This window comes from Brachyistius frenatus, unplaced genomic scaffold (assembly GCF_029030835.1).
Source record: "Brachyistius frenatus isolate BFR_SWC_R1_liver_20210118 unplaced genomic scaffold, ASM2903083v1 Contig_266, whole genome shotgun sequence".
Lineage (NCBI taxonomy): Eukaryota > Metazoa > Chordata > Actinopteri > Embiotocidae > Brachyistius > Brachyistius frenatus.
This window is the reverse complement of record NW_027210865.1, coordinates 223,859-242,120: the sequence shown is the minus strand read 5'-3', so window position 1 is coordinate 242,120 and position 18,262 is coordinate 223,859. Positions and strand designations below refer to the sequence as shown.

The window sequence follows — 18,262 nt, the reverse complement described above, 5'->3', positions numbered from 1 at the left end:
ACATCTGAGGAGACATCACGTCTTCACTGCTTTCTCTCTCTCTGCTGATAGAACTTCAGGAATCTGCTGTCTGAGCTTTGGCCTGTGTTAGCAGAATTAAGCTTTCATTTTTAAACATTATTTACCATTTAAACTCTAGACTTTACATACAAAATATAGAACCATTATATGTACTTTTTAAAATACATATATTTAAAAAAAAAAAAAAAACTCCATCTGTCCATATCAGACAGAAACAATGCCTGTGTCACACTCTGCTGACTTATGAATTTAATTCATTAGTGTGTAGATATACAGAAGTGTAGAATAATTCTCTCAGGAAAAAGACAGACAAAACATTTATTGTTGTGCAACTCATTACAGTACAAATACAAAGAACAACGAACACAGGTTCAAAGGTTAAAGGAAAACTTTCCAGTCTATGACATAGCAGCATATTATGGCACTCTTTAGAGACAGTATGAATCATCATTAGATATGTCTGAGCCTATCTTTAATTCCACCACTAAACTACACAATCACATTACTATGGTTCTAAATGGCCAAGAGATTAACAAAGTCTATGTCATGTTAGACTATTTGGTCAAGGACACATGATTGTTTGACAAACAATATTGCAACAAACAAACCATTTTGCAACAAAATTAGGATCTATTTCCTGACTATCATCCACACTGCAAACATCCCTTAAAGCTGATACAGGCATTTGTTTTTATTCTGTATGGCTGTTTTTCACATTGCACAACATCAGCCTTCCTGATCAGATCTCTGAAAAGTCTGTCAGCCTAAATCTCTGCTGAAAAGAGACACCAGTCTTCCATCGTGTCGGCCACACAAGTCCTGTGCGATACAACCGCACCGCGTTCAGCCAAACAGTTCGGTTCAGATTCCAGGTTACATGAAGCCACTTAAGGCTAGGAGGTGGCATAAGGAACATTCACATATTTTCTGGAGACAGAAATGACTCCCCCAGTGGTTTGGTGAACATCCCGCGAGCAAATCCAAAGTCCATCGCTGCTCCATGAGGCAATATGAAAACTTCTGCACACAATAACATCTTACAATCCCTGAAGAGCGCTGACGCTCGGCTGGAACAGACAGTGTTGTGATAAGGTCAGGGCGCACAGTCGACCACAGCCATCAACTGTAGACTCAAACTGAACTTTTGTGGCTCCTAGTCGGCGGGATGCTCCGGACACGAGCGATTCACCTCAAACCACTCATCGATGCACCTGAAATAGGAACAGTGAAGTTTGTCTCGTGGTCAAAAGAAGCTGAAAACTGAGCAGGAATCCAGTAACTGAACTAAATATTTTGATAAAACAAATTTGTCTTTATTTTTCTAAAAAATTATATCTTGCACTTTCTATAAAAATAAAGAATTATCCACTAATAGCCTGTAGGCTGTGCCAATATGCACCGACTATCACTTCGGTCCTCTCATTGGATAATTTATTTAGCATACAGTAAGCTGCATGTGGGCAGGTGTGTAATGTGTGCTTCCTGATGTGATATCCAGTGAAGATCCTTTAAATGGAAAAATCATCGTAAAAAAATAGTTCTACGTCTTGGGGAAATATTCGCTTTCTTGTCAAGAGTTAGATGAGAGCATTGATGTCTCGCTCAGATGAGTCTGTTAAGATTCGCCATTATCTTAGCTTAGCACAAAAAAAAATTGTTGGAATGTAACATCAATTCTTTACCATGACATATAAAGTTCACTAATTCATATTTTATATAAAATGATGTTGATTTTGTTACTTTTAGACAGAGCCGGGCTAGCCTTATTCAGGTTTTCAGTCATTAGGAGAACCTGTCTGTAAATCACACATGGTCAGCTGACAGCTCAAGGCTCGGTTACTCTGTTGGTGGTTGTTATTATTGTACATGTGTGTTTGAGGGAACAGCGGGTGCTGAAGGTGGGCTGCAAGCGGCCAGGTGTTCTTGTGATTATAGTCAGTACTTTTGCATAAATGATCCTGCTGGTACTGCTGGAACACGGCCCCTTTCAAATAAAATAAATAAATCTTGTAATCCATACAAAAAAAGCAGTTTTACATGGTGCCGGACTGTTTCATGACTGTTACATGAATGGGCTCGTTTTATTTATGCCAAGCTGACCTTTTCCTGTCAGTATGTAGTCAACAGACCTGAACATGAGAGTGGTGTCATATTCTACATCTAACTCTTAGCAAGAACATTCATTTTTCCAAATGGCAAACTATTTCTTCGAAACATTTGCTAGTATGTGTATGTATTGTATAAAGTGTGCATACGTAGTCTGTAAGTTTTTAAGGAAAAACACTTAGATTCTTTTATGCATTTGTGTACCAATGTCTAACACAATTCTCCTTGTTTGTGTGTGTTAGTTACCCTTTATGGTAGATACAGAGGCAGGGCAGTCTGGCAATGGTGTCTCCCTGCTCCAGCTCTACTAAACAGATGGCACATTCCCCAGAATCTCTGGACAGGATGTCCTCTGAGAAAGACAATACGGACAGACACAAAATGAGCCAAGAGCTGCCTCGTACACCAAACCTTGTATCAAATGTTCAGCTCCCTGACTTCTGCACAACCATCTGTTTAACCTCTGATACTGACAATACTTGTTGTCATCTGTGCCAAGATGAGAGCGGGGGAAATGTGCAGTCTCCAGTGAGGACCGGTTGTGTTTGGTGAAATGTACTTTCACTTTTAATTGTTTTCTTTTAAATAAAATCTGACATTGCGGCCTGATAACGGGGTGAAAATTGAGTCTCTGATGAGATTCACCTGAGATCACATAATGATGAATTTGTGTTACATATCTACCTGCATAGTAATCTCTGTCAGGCCTTAGTGTCAATACCTGAGGCGAAGGATGACTACTTGTTTGTACCTTTTTAATGCAAACGTCCCCTAAGATACTCATTCAAATGTTGAAAATATTTGCATGGGTTTAGGTGAAGGATAAAGTGATGACTTCATAGGTGTTACACATCCGCATCCCAGTGATAAGCTAGTGATAAATGAGCTGCATTATACTGTATATCTATCAGTAACATGCATGCAGTTGTGAGTGTGTGCAATCTAAAAACTGTATGTGAGCATGAATCTACACATGCAGAAACATTTACTGATGAAGTGGAATCTACTCGTTTTGACACAGTACACACTGCACCAATGTCGAGTCCAGGAAGTGTCGTGACAACTGCAGGTTAATGATTGTTTCTACAGACGAGATGTGTTTACCTTTCTGTGTGTGCACAGGTGAATGGTTGCATCTGTTTTGATTTTTTTTTTTTTCCAATATATTTTTTGGGCCTTCATTATATGAAGGGGAATGACATGCTGTAAATGTTCCAAACAGCTGGGATTCAAACCGGCGACTCTATCCTCATAGCACTAATGCCCACGTAGTATACAGCCAAACCACTCGGCTATCAGGTCACTGCTGCATTGATGTTTTTAGGCAGCACTGTATAACAATCTGTATTACATTTTTGTGGATTTGTTGAATTATTAACAAATCTTTTATTCTGTTACTTTTTTCTCACAGTTATAATTTGCAGGTTAAGATTTTACTCATGAAACCTATAATTAGCTTTCCAAAAGTTGTTAAAGATTTAACTACCCTACAGCAAATAAAGTCATTAAAAATGTTTCATAGTAATGCAGAAAACTGCAATAGAAATATAACAATAATTTAATATTTTATTGGCTTGCAACATGGAGGCGGTTGAAGGGGTCCTAGGATAAAGCTTAGCGATCGCAAGAAACACTGTGAAACACTGAGTGCATTTATCTTTTCAAATGAAACTTTGTGGAGGGAAAATCCCTCTTTGAAGGCAGTGTTGATGAGAGGCTGCAAGTAGACATTTATTTGTTTTAAAGTGTCACAAGACAAAAATTCCTTGAGAATGTGGAAAGCATTCAAAATTCAATTCAAAGAGGCAATCAAAATTCCTCTGTGTAATTAATACTTTTAGTCAAAGTACATTTTACTAATAATATTTACGTGATTTTACTTGCAACTTAAATTAACATCAGGCTGAGAGGTTAGCTGCTTTCTGATGTTGGGTGGGGTCAGAGGTGCTGCTCTTTTGCATCTATACAGTATATCTATGTATATATATTTACACAGTATATCTTATTATACTTATGGTGCATGCAAAGATTTTTTTTTATACTGTGAATTGAACTATTTCAAGTTTTTTGGTATTTGTTCTATCTATCTATCTATCTATCTATCTATCTATCTATCTATCTATCTATCTATCTATCTATCTATCTATCTATCTATCTATCTATCTATCTATCTATCTATCTATCTATCTATCTATCTATCTCTGTACTTCCTTCACTGGACAAAGTTGTCTGACTTCTGTAGCACCTTCATTTGCCTTGTTCAATGTATTGCTTTGAATGTCCAATTTAGATTAACAAGTAAAATCCAGGAATAAACAACACAATAGGTTGCTGCAGCAGAAAGATAATTTGCACTTCCGTCCCCATAATCTTACTGTTGTAGGTGAGGCGCGTTTTGCTGAAACACATGAGCAGGTGCTTTTCCATTTCATCCGATGCCATAAACTTGGAGCATACGGGGCAGTGGAAACCTGGGAGGAAAACACAAGGACAACAACATGAGGACCCAGATGTGACAAAGTCTTGCTCATAACATTTTATTGATATGTACACAAAAGAGGATGTGGGACTGGTCGGGTTGTGCTGGTCTCATGGTCTACAGTGACCTAAAACATGCATGCACTTCACAGGTCTCCTATAATCTGTAACAATCTTCTTACGTCATACCGTTTTTAATGCTAACTGTAAACTAATTGCTAACTCCTTCACTGCACTCCATCTACAGTATAAATCAAGTTGTTAATTTATCCTTTGACCCACATAAACAAGGCCTGTGAAACTCCTCAACTGCACAAAGATTAATAGGCCAAGAGCTGGGGGACCAGAGATAAACTGACCTCCTGTTGAACATTGTAACACCTCAATCAAGAAAAAGGACAACAAATGCATTATTTATGCAGGCGCTAATTATCACCACATCTGCTGTGGACCTTGTGTTTGTGTCATGTGTTTTTTTAAGTGAGGTGAGGAAGTGGGATGAGTGTGTGGAAACAATGCGAAGGCTTGGCAAGTCACAATCACATGGCCCTCATGAGCAAAGGTTATTGATGGGAATATTAATGATTACACCTCCTGATTGGGGAAGTTACCGATGCCAGTAGGAGGAACACAAGGAGGAAGATTACGAAATTGGAGCATGTGTCATAATCTTACGGGAAAGAAAGGATTCAAGAAAAACTGGAGATTCAATTCAAAACATTGAATCTTGTTTTGGAGCTTTTGTGTTAAAGTGTCTAACTCAGCTGTTATGTTAGTTTGACTCTTGTTTTGTTGTGGTTTAGTCTGAAGACAACCCGTTTCGACAACAACAACAAAAAAAAACTTAACTTGCAGACTCAGGAAGTTGGCGAGCATGCGTGTGTGTGTATGTGTATGCATGTTGTGTCTGTCAGGCAATGTGTAACCAGCAGGAAGCTCTTATCTGCTGACCTACATAATGCACTCTTCCCTCTCAGCCAGAGTGAAAAACAGGCCCGTTTTGCAAAACAGAGAAGCAGAAGAAAGAAAAGGGTGTAGTGCAGTACAGCGGAGCCACCTGTGGCTACAATAAAAGTGCAGAAGTGCTAAACAAAAGGATCAGTCACCAGACAGCTATTACCAGGTATCAAATGTCAAATGGAAAAATACTAAGCAACTCTTGACTGCAACTGTACAGATATCTTATAATAGGGGCATAAACATAATGGTACACAATGTAAAGTAACTTGTTGAGTCTAAAGTCATAATAAACAGACACAGTAATCCCTAAAGAGATTAAATATGACAATTGTACCTCCGAGATGAAAAGAAATTGCCTTTTTGTAAATAAAAGTTAGTATTCTCTGTGCTGGGATCAATAAACAAACTATAAATATAAAAACGGATGTGATAAATAACGTAAAACGCCGTTAGGCCTATATCTTCAGTGTTTAGGCCTACCGCGAATATATACTGAAGGAAATCAGGAAAATAAAAATGCACTCAGCAACGTAACTTGATGTTTCCAGATGTTTTCTGGGTTTACTATACATTTGCAGTAACTCTTCAGTCTTACCTCCCAGCAGACGGGGGGACAGGTGAGCCGGTAGGGACCCTATGATCAGCCTGTGTCCCTCAGGGGGCAACTGGTCCTCATCGTCTCCATCTGTGCCATCGAGGCTCTGATTGAGTACGTGTGACCCCGACCTGCCGCCGGCCGGTATACTAAACCCGGAGCTCGTTGGCCCTCCGCCCGTGTACCGGATCCGGGGACCGTCGGGTCCATTTGTGTACCTAAACCCCGCGATCCTTTCCCCTGCGCCGGAGTTCCCAGAGGGGAGGTCGGAGCTGGAATAAGCCCGAGTTCTGCCATCAAACACTGGGCTGCTCTGTTTGGCCCCCATGCTGTCTCAGGCTCACCTCCTCAGGTTTTTTGAGTGCGCTTTAAAGTTTTAGCCGCGACACATAATCACAGCGAGTCCCGAAGATCTGACACAAACAAGGAAACAAAGCCCATAACATGCACAGCAACACGGCCGCGGTGATCCTGCATCTCAAAGTTTCATGGTGCGCTCTGTGCGTAAAGTGCGCACCCACTGACGCATAACTTAATTTGCAAATGCTCTTTTTTTTGGCAGAGACTTTCCCTTTTTTCAACAATGGAAAATTAAAAGAGAAAATATCTCTTCAGCTGCACGCCTTCACTTCCCCGCTTCAGATGAGGCCATAAGCGCAAGTGTTGACCCAAAGCTCGTCTGTCCTAAGTTCGTTTTTGTGCTCAACTGGCCGTCTGGAAAAGAAAAATAAAAGCAGGGATTGCCCTCCTCCTCCTCCTGCGGGGCAGTTCCGTCAAACAACCCAAAGTTCCCGAGAGTGAGACGATTTTACTTTCAAAGTAAAAGTAGCTCTGTTCTGAAACGTTGACTGAGAAGTTACTGTAGAATAAAATGTACGTGTCTCCAAAATAAATGGTCATTATATGATAATGCTGCCTCACTCTTCGCCTGTTATGTTTTCCTTTCCATCCACCACCCTGCCTTCACAGGATCATCCTGCACCAATGTTTTATTGAAGGCACTTTCAACTACATTTATTGTATGAAAGTATTCCACAAGTTGTTTAACAGCCTTCAGATTATTACCTATTGAAATATCTTACTCTACAGTAATCCATCTAAAGGTTGTATACAATCCAATGGTATTCTTTTCTGATTAAAAAAATGTTTTACATGCTAAAAATAAAATACTTTTTCCAAAAAGGAGAAACAAATTTGATTAATTCCATGTAAAGCTTTGTGCTCATACTTGCAGATAAACCATAAGTACTACCTGTACAAAAAAACACCAAATATCTATAGGTTATTTACAGGCAGCGGTGGAGACAGTCTTTTCAGATCATTTACTTAAGTAAAAGTAGGAGTAGTGCAATATAAATTTACTCTATTACAAGTAGTGAAAAATTCAGAACTTAAAATGTCACGGAAGTCAAAACAAATTTGGTAAATGTGTACTTCCAGTAACAAGGCAATAGTGCTCAAAATAAGAAATAAAAAATAATTGTAGGTGTTTTAATACTATATTTTATGATGAATTATTATGTACAGAAGCCCATTGGTGTAGTAATTGGTCAAGCTGAGTGTAATGTTAACTATTTAGTGTCTATACTGTTGTTGTTTTGTATTTAAAGTCTTAATCTGTACATTAGTCATTAGTCTAACTGAATATTTTAAATAAACGTAGTGGAATAAACAGTATTTAGACATAGCCTCCTGCAAATGCAACCTGTAATTCTACCAATTAACACCTTTCATGCTTTTACTTTGAATGCCAAATCCTCGCTTCCTGTGTGTGACCCCTTCCCAGTCTCCAGCTTGACGCAGCTCGGAGGGCGCGTCAGGTGGCGCGTGACGTCATCCCCAGTCACACCAACGGGCTGTTGGCACAGCAGCAGGTCACCAGTACACTGATATGAAAAGCCCTCCATGTTTGGTGCTTTGTGTTCCATTAACCTAAGGCCTTTAAGAAAAAGAAAACAAATCCCTGTGGAACACTCAGTTCACACGGTTTATTGACCAATTTCACACACATTGGAGGACAAACAGAAGATACACTACATGAGAAACATTCAAAGAGGCAATAAAAAGACAAACATTTACAAGCCAAAAGTAAACGGGCAAAAGATTGGCGAGAGTCTCACATGTGGATCTAGTGGTTGGAAGGCGGCGGGTCCTGAAGCATTGCAGTGCACTGGATGTGACACAACAACACACCCAGATTAGAAATAGCAGGGGGGGGGGGGTACAACGAATATATTCTCCTCCCTGTAATATCACTCAGGGGCTTGGGTGTGTGCCCTTAATAGGTTTATGATTAGGAGAAAACCTCAAAACAACACGTGTAAGAGAGATTTTGGCAAGCTTTTAGGAAGGTGTCTCCTCAGACTGTGCTGAGAGAAGGAGGGCAGAGTGTGAACTACCAAACAGGAAGACTACAAGGATGCAAGAATTTAGGGTGTCATGTGACAATGAGGCACCCAAACTGGGAAGGGCTTTAAGCTGCAGCATGGGCCTTTTGTGGTGGCGGTCATATGATATTATAACATTGATTAAAACATCCTGATAATGTGGCTTTTAACTCTTCGAGGTGCACTGCTTCGGAAACATCAACAAACTCACCTCAAACAAAAGAAAAACAGATCCATGCTACTTTAAAGCTGCACACTTTGATTTCTGCACGAGGAGCGATTGTGTCAAATACTTGAACTGTAACCTATGACTAGTTTTAAGTGTGTTTAAAACAGGTTGAGAGCTGCCCCACCTGAATCTACGTCACTATTATACAGCCCGTTCCCTCCTGCTTTCCCTCCATCAGGTGTAAGATTATCTTAACCAGAGCTCCCTCCTCCATCACTTCCTCCCTACGTCACTCCATGAAGGCCACAAACCGTTGCTTTTTCACCCACTCGTCGCTCATCACGCTCGTCTCGTCTCGTCTGTGTCGACACTTAGGCAGAGAAAAAGTAGGCTATCTGCCACATTCGTCTCCACGGGGGGCCGGGGTGGGGGGTTGGATGGGGTGTATTGCGGTAACATCTGACTGTATTTCTGCATAACAAAGCCAGCTGAGGCTGAATATTGCTGCGCTGTGGAACTTTAACTAACCAGATGGTGAATGATTAGGATACTCGCATTGTACGTGGCTAAAGCTCACGTAGCCCCAAACTATGTGTGTTTGTATGTGTTTGTGTTTGATATGGAAAGGGGGGGGGGGCAAAAAAGTGCAACGACGTGCACTCTTTGGGAAGCAAAGCCACTGAAACATTCAAGAACATGGTGGTGTGCATTTTTAGCAAGTTGACTGTAAGTATGTATGAGTGTGTGTGTGTGTGTGTGTGTGTGTGTCTGTTGTTAAGTGATCGGGCTAATGTGTCGAGGCCTCGGAGGGGGAAAGGGGGTGTGGGTGGGGGGCACGCTTTGGAGCAGCTCTACCCCTGAATCAGGCCTCCTCCCGGGGGATGATCACTGCTGGCTGACCCCCATCTGCTGGTGGTCTGGCCCCGGCTCCCCCTCCATGTCAGCGTGGTAGTGCTCGAAGCTGTCGTCCTCGATGTCTGGAAGACCCAGCAGCTAACAGACACAGAGAGAGAATGCTGTTAGAGATGATGTGTGCGTGTGTGTGTGTGTGTGTGTGTGTGTGTGTGTGTGTGTGTGTGTGTGTGTGTGTGTGTGTGTACGTGTTGTATAAAGGCAGTTTAATGATGCCTTGTTTATCAGTAAACAGATTCAGATCCTATACTATTAAGGAAAAGTAAACCCTTAAAATACACTTAATTAATCTGTAATTTACCACTGAAAACACACTAAAGACCTCAAAAGAATACTCTCACATTGTGGGATCATGTGTGTGCAGAGAATATGAAACTACAGTTGGCATCCTTTGCATAAAGACTGGAAACAGCTACTTTAGTCGGACTCTGCCCGGTGATAAAACCAAAAAAATTCACCTATCAGCACTTCTGCAGCTCAGTTTAACACGTTTGATCTTTTCTGCTTAGTCGACACAAATTTATTTATTGGGAGAAAAATATTCTGGACTATTTGCTGCCTGGAATCTTTTTAGCATAAAGATGTTGAACAACCAGCTAAGACATGTTACTGCTCTGATGATGTAAAGTGTTAATTAGTGAGCCTTGAGCCTTTGGACAGCAGGTGAAAAAGTAAAAATTTAACTCCTTACAGACACTTTTAACATTTCAAAAGTCCTTAATTCATATCAATTCATCCATCCATTATTTATAATCACTTTATCCTGAACAGGATCAAGGGCGGTTGGAGGCTATCCCAGCTGACTTTGGGTGAAAGTAAGGTACACCCTGAACAGGTTGACAAGTCTATCACAGAAAGACTGACAACCGTTCACCTTCACATTCAAACCTACAGTCAATTTAGAATCACCTATTAACCAAACACACGTCTCTGAACTGTGGGAGGAGAAAAGCCCCGCAGCACCAGTGGAAAGTTTAACTCCAAACAGAAAGGCTCCTGCAGAAACACTTATAAAAAGATTTACTGTGTATGTCAGACGCATGCACTGTACAATTTATTCATGATTAATATATGTTATTAACTCAAATTTTGGTTTTCATTGGGGATCTGAAATATTGTCCAGTATAACTTTACGATATTTTAAGATATTCGCATTCAGTATTTGGGTATTTAATAAGAAGGGTTCAGGCAAAATATGTGGCTAATTATTGGATAAATTAATATATTATAAGACATTAAGGAGTTTTAATGGACTACCAGCATGACTGAATGAAAACCCTGGATTTTTTACGTTCTTTTACATTTGTAAATAAAAAAATATATAAAAGGCCTTTGTTATTCCCCTGCCATTATCCCCCTACCTTATTTCCATCATTTTGATGGCTAAATGAATGGAGCTTTGGTTAAAGAAATAAAGGGACTTAGTTATTTTATCAACAACCTACACTAAGTAACACCTATTTTGATTTTTAAAATCTGGTTATTTCTCGTTCTTTCTTTTTTTTACATATTTACTAAAAAAGCTCGTGAAAGACAGCAGCGCAGAGTTTAAAGAAAACAGAAGTTTTCCCGTGGCAAGCAGAGAAGAATATTCTACATATTGATAAAAGGCCTTCGATCGTGGTTGACATCCTGCTCATGGTTTGTATCATTTGCTCTCTGATAAACAAAGCAACGCTGAAGCGTCAAGTTTCTGAGTGATGATGTTTTTGTTGGAGGCAGAGAGAACAGGATGTGTCGGGGCTGTAAGACCTTGTGGCCGAGTCTGTTACAGCGAGTTAAAAAGTAAACTGTGAATCCCCGAGCGTCTCTCCATTTGTTTCCTTACGGGCCTGAAGGACGTGAAGACCTTCTCCAGGACCTCCAGCAGAGTCTTCTTCCCGCAGGAGGAGATGTAGTCCTGGGCCAGCTGGAGGAAGGGCAGGCAGTCCTCGCTCTCGCTCCACACGTGCTACACACACACAGATAAACACACAGATTCAAAACGTGACGAAGGAAACAACACTCTGATGAGGCAAATCAATTAAATGCTTATTTAAACCCACCAGCGTGGCCTCATGTGGGTTATTTACTGACATACAACATAATTAATGAGTAAATACGTAAAGTGTGCAGCACAGAAAAACTAGGACAAAGCTATTAACCCAGATAAAGAGACTTTTCTGGAATAAACATAAACAGACAAAGAAGAGCAAGTAACACACGATAATCTATAATAGTAAGTTGATAATTAAATGCAAGATGTAAAAAGTAGAGAATAAATCAGCGTTAGTGATAGACAAACCGTATGAATCCACATTATCTGGTGTTTTTCGTTGCCTTCAAGAAACGTGTTACATCATACTAACTTTATAGAAGGACCTCTGGATTACTTTATCTTTATCTAAATTGTTTTCTGTTCAGGACTTTGTGTACATTATTGTCACCATACACACATGGTCCTATATGCTTTTCCTCCTCTTCTAACCTAAATAACTTTTTTCTCATCACAATTTCTGTCTATTCTGAGAGCTGTGACCAGTTTACAACCCAAGTTGTAACTCTGCAGCTCAGGTGAGGGTCAGAAATGAAAATTAGCCTCCCCACAGTCAATAAATCAGCATTAACTGTAGATAAGTTGTAATTCCTTCACATCTAGTCTGATAAAAATCAACTTCCTTATACTTGTAAAGTATAAAGAAGTATAAGGAAGTAAGTACAAGTAAAAGTCGCGGCCACATCAAAGCTTTTACAGGAATTGTAAAATAAACATGGCTGTTTGGGAAAGGTCATTGGAACTATTTAGTTTTACTTAGTTGTGTTTTAGTGTTAATTGAAGTCCAAAGGTCGTACTGTTAGGTTATATAATTATGTAATGCTTTTACGGATGTCTAGTTAAGTGTGCAGAACAGCCTGGAGGAAATAAGCAGCAGGTGTGGAACAAAAAGTCATTTTCAATGTAGAGGCTTTGTTGGTTGAGTATAACGAAGCTTTCACACCGATGATATTTGATGTTTTATTTTAGGAACTCTCTTAGGAATATTTGGAATGTAAGAATCTGGATTGTATTCAAGAAATGTTTTAGGAGATTTATTTGGGTTTAATATTGAAGTATTTACACCTCAGATTTAAGGCATAGCCTGCAAACCCCAAAAGGAGCAGTGTGTAGGATTTAGTGGCATCTAGTGGTGAGTATGCAGATTGCAATTAACTGAATACCCCTCGCTTCACACACACACACACACACACACACACACACACACACACACACACACACACACACACACACACACACACACACACACACACACACACACACACACACACGTGCGTGCACGCACACACCCTTCCTTCAGAGACTCTGCAGTGTTTGCTAAGCTTGTGTAAAACAGGGAAGGCCCTCTCTGGAGTGAGTATGTGGTGTGTCACTTCTGGGCTACTGTAGAAACATGGTAGTGCAACATGATGCTCTCCGTGGAAGAGGACCTGCTGCCTACATGGATATGAAGGGGTCATTATGAGGTATTGATAACACAATGACTCTTAGGTTCTGCGGATTATACACAAATGAAAACACAATTATAAATGTTATATTCTATTTCCCCCAACAAAATCCTACACACCAAACCTCAAGAAGTGACCCTCAAAACATTAAAAAAAAAAAAAAAAAAAAAAGCATGCCTTATTTGACACTTTCAAAGGACAAGAATTTTAAAGTGACTATTAATGCTTTCATGTCAAACATGGGGATCATAAACAGATGAATCAATGGATAACAACAACATTAAGATTATATTATGGATTTTATGGATGCTTATGAAAACAACCTCTGAATTCTCACCTTAATTAAAACTGAAGGCTTTTGTAAGGTGTAAAGCATGGTTGTCATGGTTTTGGTGCAGAATTAAGGGGCTTTTGTTCCCTATAATGTGCAAATAATCCATAGCAGTAAAATGCGTTAATATATTTAATACATTTTTCCTTAATCAGGCCTTTAAATCTCATTAAAATATCTCATTTAATTAATAACTACCAGATTGATGAGGGGAAAAAAAAAAAAACCTCGTTAATAATGTATGAAGACAGTGTGTGTGAGAGGGTTCGCAGTCGTGTGAAAAAGTGGGAAACCGCCAGGGTAAAGATGTTCATGCAGACTGGGGTAATAACAGAGTCTCCAGCTCTGACTGTTGTGGGACGGCCGATCCACTTTGACACTGACAGACTGACTCTCACATGGGTGTGTGTGTCTCCACTCCACCAGCCAAGCCCCGACCTCTCAGCAAAGTCACTCGGATGAGCAGAGAAACAACTTCAAAGCCACATGGCCGATTCAATTGTTCAGGGTTATTTTTTCAGAAGCTAAACTCTGTACCACATGACTTGTGCGTCTGAAAACTACAAAAAAAAACGTACCCAGAGGGAAATTACAGAGCTGAAAAGAGTGCTGTGTAGCTGTGCTGTTATTATAATGGGGACTGTCTCACAGCGCCCTCTAGTTGACACACTGATGCTCTCAGTTTTGAGAAAAACAAGATAAACTGACAAGGGCTGTGTGTGTGCGAGTGTACATGTCTTTCTACAGTTATGCGGATATTTCTGCATTGTGAGGACATCTAGGCTGGTCGTCATCACTTTAAAGGGCTGTTTGAGGGTTCAGACTTGGTTTTAGGGTTCAGGTTGGAATAAGGTTTAGTTTGAGATTGTGGTTGGTTTGGGAATAGATTATGTTAACGAGTGTCCTCACAAAGAAAGACAAACGTGTGAGTGTGTGTGTGTGTGTGTGTGTGTGTGTGTGTGTGTGTGTGTGTGTGTGTGTGTGTGTGTGTGTGTGTGTGTGTGTGTGTGTGTGTGTGTGAGAGAGAGAGAGAGAGAGAGACAAAGAGAGAGAACAGCATGTGAGATGCCCTGCTGATAGCACTATTGATTGAGCGAGTAACTAGATCTCAAGAGTCCTGCAGAGATATTCTAGCTGATTTGAGAGTGCATAGCTGACAGAGGACTGAGGATGCATGTATGTGCATGTGTGTGTGTGTGTGTGTGTGTGTGTGTGTGTGTGTGTGTGTGTGTGTGTGTGTGTGTGTGTGTGTGTGTGTGTGTGTGTGTGTGTGTGTGTGTGTGTGTGTGTGTGTGCGCACTCATGAGGCTGCAGCAGTTGACGAGCATTAGATTAGAGAGCTGGAAGAAACTCAGGAGTTGAAAGGGAGATAAAGAGCGAGAAAAGGAAGGAGGATGGAAAATGAAGTGGGCACAAATCACATCATGTATTTAAACTGTGTGTTTGACTGTGTGATTTCACTCTCTGTTATGTTTTTCTGTGACCACTTTTCTGCTCGATCATGCAGAGGCTACATTTACATTATGTTTCAGCAGCAGCACCGCTGTCTGCGGGACAGTCCAGACGAGGCCTGCAAACACATGACACAGGCACGCTCCGTGTGACATAATGTAATGTGTTATTGCTTGAACAGACGCTGTGGCTCCTGGGTCATCTCCATCTGCTCCCCGCCCCGATCGCCCCCGTCACTGAGCAGGAGGGGGGAGGAAGGCGGGTCTGGCCTCTGGGGATTTAGGACTCATAACACCACCACTGCACCACACTGGTATCGGATATACAGAAGCTAGTGAGCTGCTTCAAGACCGTCTGTGGAGTATCAGAGCAGTGCAAGACACTGAGCTCATAATAAAGAGTTTTGTGGATGTTTTGTTCAACAGATTAGTTTGCATATTTTTAAGGCTGATTCTGGTCTTGTTTTGGGCCTTTACATGTGGATCCTTTTGGGGGAAATAAATTGAATAAGAGTAGAATCAAGGGAATTGGCATTTCTCCACATTATGGAGTTATCATGTGAGGACAAAATGCTAAGAAAGTAGTGAAATTAATAAATTCATGAGGACGTAATTGAAATTTGCAGATTTGACTGGTATCTTGGTAAACATTTCTTACAGGAGCTGGAAAAATTGGATTATTTGGACTAGATTACAGCACAAAATTGTCAATAATTCTGTACAAATAAAACATTATGTCCTTTGTTAAGTATTTATTTGCTACATGTTCCCAGGTCAGTGGATCAACTGTGAAGAAGAATCCAAGATTTTAGCATTAATAGCAACAGGCACTCACCTTCACGGTTAAAAAATAATGTAACTAAACTGATATTCAAGAAGAATAAATACATTTCTGCTTAAATCTCCAAAGATTCCGCTGTTATTTTTAATTTCACTTTGATACTTGAGCTCCATATTAAACATGATGATGTGTAGGACTTTTATTTTGAAAGTTCCAGGCCTTGTGTGTGTGTGTGTGTGTGTGTGTGTGTGTGTGTGTGTGTGTGTGTGTGTGTGTGTGTGTGTGTGTGTGTGTGTGTGTGTGTGTGTGTGTGTGTGTGTGTTTTTAACCTGGCGAGTTTGGTGGTATTGCGGTTCAGAGGGTTATCGCAGCTGATTATGATGGAGGAAAAAAACACACCATCGACACTTCGAGGGAAGGGGGGTGTGCACCCAAACTGAAATGACATCATCCACATCCCAAAGCCCCCCTCTCCACCTCCACCAGCTAGAAAACTGGGACCAACCGGGACAACCCCACCTCCAGCCCACCCTCGACACACCTACAAGCACACACACACACACACAGACAGACAGACAGAGCCGGAGGCCCCGCTGCAGAAGCTCACTTACAAAACTGTCGGTGCCGCCGGGACACAACACGTAGAAGGAGACGCCGGGCTCTGCGTAAAAGTCCAGCCGCCTCTCGTCGTCCTCCTCGGCGAAGATGAGGTCGAATGGGTTACCGGAGCACCACTTCTCCGCCGCCTCCACCAGATGCTTGAACTCCATCCTCCGTTATCCGGTCTGCGGTGTCCCTGGCTCCGGGAGCTTGATCTCTATCTCTGTGGCCGTCGCGGCGATGATGCTCAAGACGCAAACAACAGCTGATCGGACAGCAGCATCAGCAGCCTCCACTACCGCATCTCCTCTAGTGCACCTTCTGCATGGCCTGGGAAATAAACACGGCGCGGTTGGTGCAAAGAGCCTAGCGCGGTCTGGCGTTCATCCGTGCTCAAAGCCCCATTCCTCTCTTCCTCCCCACGTTATGAAATCAGCCCGTCGGTCGCATACATGCATACGCAGGAGGACGCTGGAAAAAACGCGATGACGAAGAGTGAAGCCGGGCAGCCGTCCATATCTGAGGCGCTATAGGGCCGACCGACAACTTCTTCACTGCCGGCTGAATTACTGGAACATTTTAACCTGCTGACATCATGCAGGGGGGGGAGGCAAAAAACTGATGTGGCAATATAGAAAGAGCAGATCACCATGCATAAACTATATGAGCCTTAAGACCAGGGCTGCCATGATCATATTTATCTATAGTATGCAAGAAAGCCATTAAAGGATCCATGCACCCATATCAAAAAACTAAACTCACATGTTTCCTACTTCTTTTAAGAGGACAAATGTGAGACCTTTACATTCCATAATATAGCATCTATCTGCTGAAAGGTACCCAGATGTGACTGAATGGCTGAATTTGCTCTGGCAAAATTAGAATTCAGTTTCTAGATCAATAACGGTCAGTTGAGTATTAATAATTTTAGTTTTTTTTTCTTGTAATATTAATAAAAAGAATATTCAATTTTTTTTTTTTTTTAAACAACACTATAATAGACGATACGGTTACTGGTAAACTAATTTCCAATATTTCCATATCAATTATGATTGCTTCAAATTGAAATGAGCCACTCTACAGTGACTGATGCCAAGAAATCTATCTCTAATTCGTCTTATAGTTGATTGGGGAATATAACAGAAAATTGAATGGCATCTTTCCGACATCATACTGGGGACCACTTCTCTACACAAACACTGCGTCCAGTGTTTACAGGAGCTCATCGCTGTTATCATGTCTGACCCGCCCTGTTCCCCGGAGTCCTCACCACCAGAGGGCGGATAAAACCCGCGAAACCTCCCATGTTGGAGCTCCATCAAGCTGGAAATAATTATGTCCGAAAAGTCCGGGATATTTGAGTGTTCCCCTTCAAAATTAAAGAATAATTTTGGTGGAAGATTAGGGTTAAATAAAAAATTAAAAAAAAAAAAGATAATACGAAGTAAATTATGTATGTTAACAGGCCATGATGTAAACACAGGCTGAACAAAGTCAGTGAAATTCCAAACAGCACTATCTTATGCTATTAGACTATGTCCAATATTTAATTCAGTCAGTTTGCAACAGTATGCTAATGTTTGTAAATTGCAGTAAATATAATAATAAAAAATAAAAAAATATGATCAACAATAATATTCTTTAAGAATCAAAATTACAATATCTGAATGCATTTGTTTTTTTTAAATGACCAAATAAATTATTACCCTCAAATGACCCAGGCATGTTGGAATATGCCCATATTGCCTAAATAAAAATCTTCTTTGAATCACAATTTCTGTCAGATATGTAAATTTTTCTTTTTTCATTTAATTTATGCTTTTTATAGAATCAAGCGGATTCAAAATATGGAAATGTAATATCTGGATACAGGATGTCTCCACTGAAAGTCTACTCAATGGGCACTGTAGTTGTCCAAATAAAAAAACAAACAAAAACAAGCAGAATATTAGCACTCAAAGACCAGTGAACTTAAAGTTATTGTGCTC

At 40.6% G+C, this 18,262-nt stretch overlaps 2 protein-coding genes across 2 annotated transcripts; both read right to left on the bottom strand.

Annotated features, from left to right (window-relative positions):
* Positions 1-321: 321 nt before the first annotated feature.
* Positions 322-6,922, bottom strand: LOC138634528 (E3 ubiquitin-protein ligase ZNRF2-like). Its single transcript, XM_069721513.1, has 4 exons — positions 6,161-6,922; positions 4,503-4,598; positions 2,374-2,479; positions 322-1,232 (listed from the first exon to the last, which is right to left on the bottom strand). Exons 1-4 carry the CDS (start codon positions 6,486-6,488, stop codon positions 1,175-1,177), a joined length of 588 nt encoding a protein of 195 aa, XP_069577614.1. The 5' UTR covers positions 6,489-6,922; the 3' UTR covers positions 322-1,174.
* A 1,211-nt stretch (positions 6,923-8,133) lies between these two features.
* On the bottom strand, positions 8,134-16,819 carry mturn (maturin, neural progenitor differentiation regulator homolog (Xenopus)). The gene is made up of 3 exons (XM_069721520.1): positions 16,286-16,819; positions 11,457-11,579; positions 8,134-9,709 (listed from the first exon to the last, which is right to left on the bottom strand). Exons 1-3 carry the CDS (start codon positions 16,442-16,444, stop codon positions 9,602-9,604), a joined length of 390 nt encoding a protein of 129 aa, XP_069577621.1. The 5' UTR covers positions 16,445-16,819; the 3' UTR covers positions 8,134-9,601.
* Positions 16,820-18,262: the final 1,443 nt, after the last annotated feature.

Excerpts from the sequence above, each read along its gene's own strand:
- LOC138634528 (XM_069721513.1), bottom strand. The coding sequence starts at position 6,488 with ATGGGGGCCAAACAGAGCAGCCCAGTGTTTGATGGCAGAACTCGGGCT. Across the intron at positions 4,599-6,160 it reads GTCCCCCCGTCTGCTGGGAG|GTTTCCACTGCCCCGTATGC; the intron begins GTAAGACTGAAG and ends TTTTCCTCCCAG. Across the intron at positions 2,480-4,502 it reads AACGCGCCTCACCTACAACA|AGGACATCCTGTCCAGAGAT; the intron begins GTAAGATTATGG and ends TGTCTTTCTCAG.
- mturn (XM_069721520.1), bottom strand. The coding sequence starts at position 16,444 with ATGGAGTTCAAGCATCTGGTGGAGGCGGCGGAGAAGTGGTGCTCCGGT. Across the intron at positions 11,580-16,285 it reads CCGGCGGCACCGACAGTTTT|CACGTGTGGAGCGAGAGCGA; the intron begins GTAAGTGAGCTT and ends GTGTGTGTGTAG. Across the intron at positions 9,710-11,456 it reads TCTTCACGTCCTTCAGGCCC|CTGCTGGGTCTTCCAGACAT; the intron begins GTAAGGAAACAA and ends TGTGTCTGTTAG.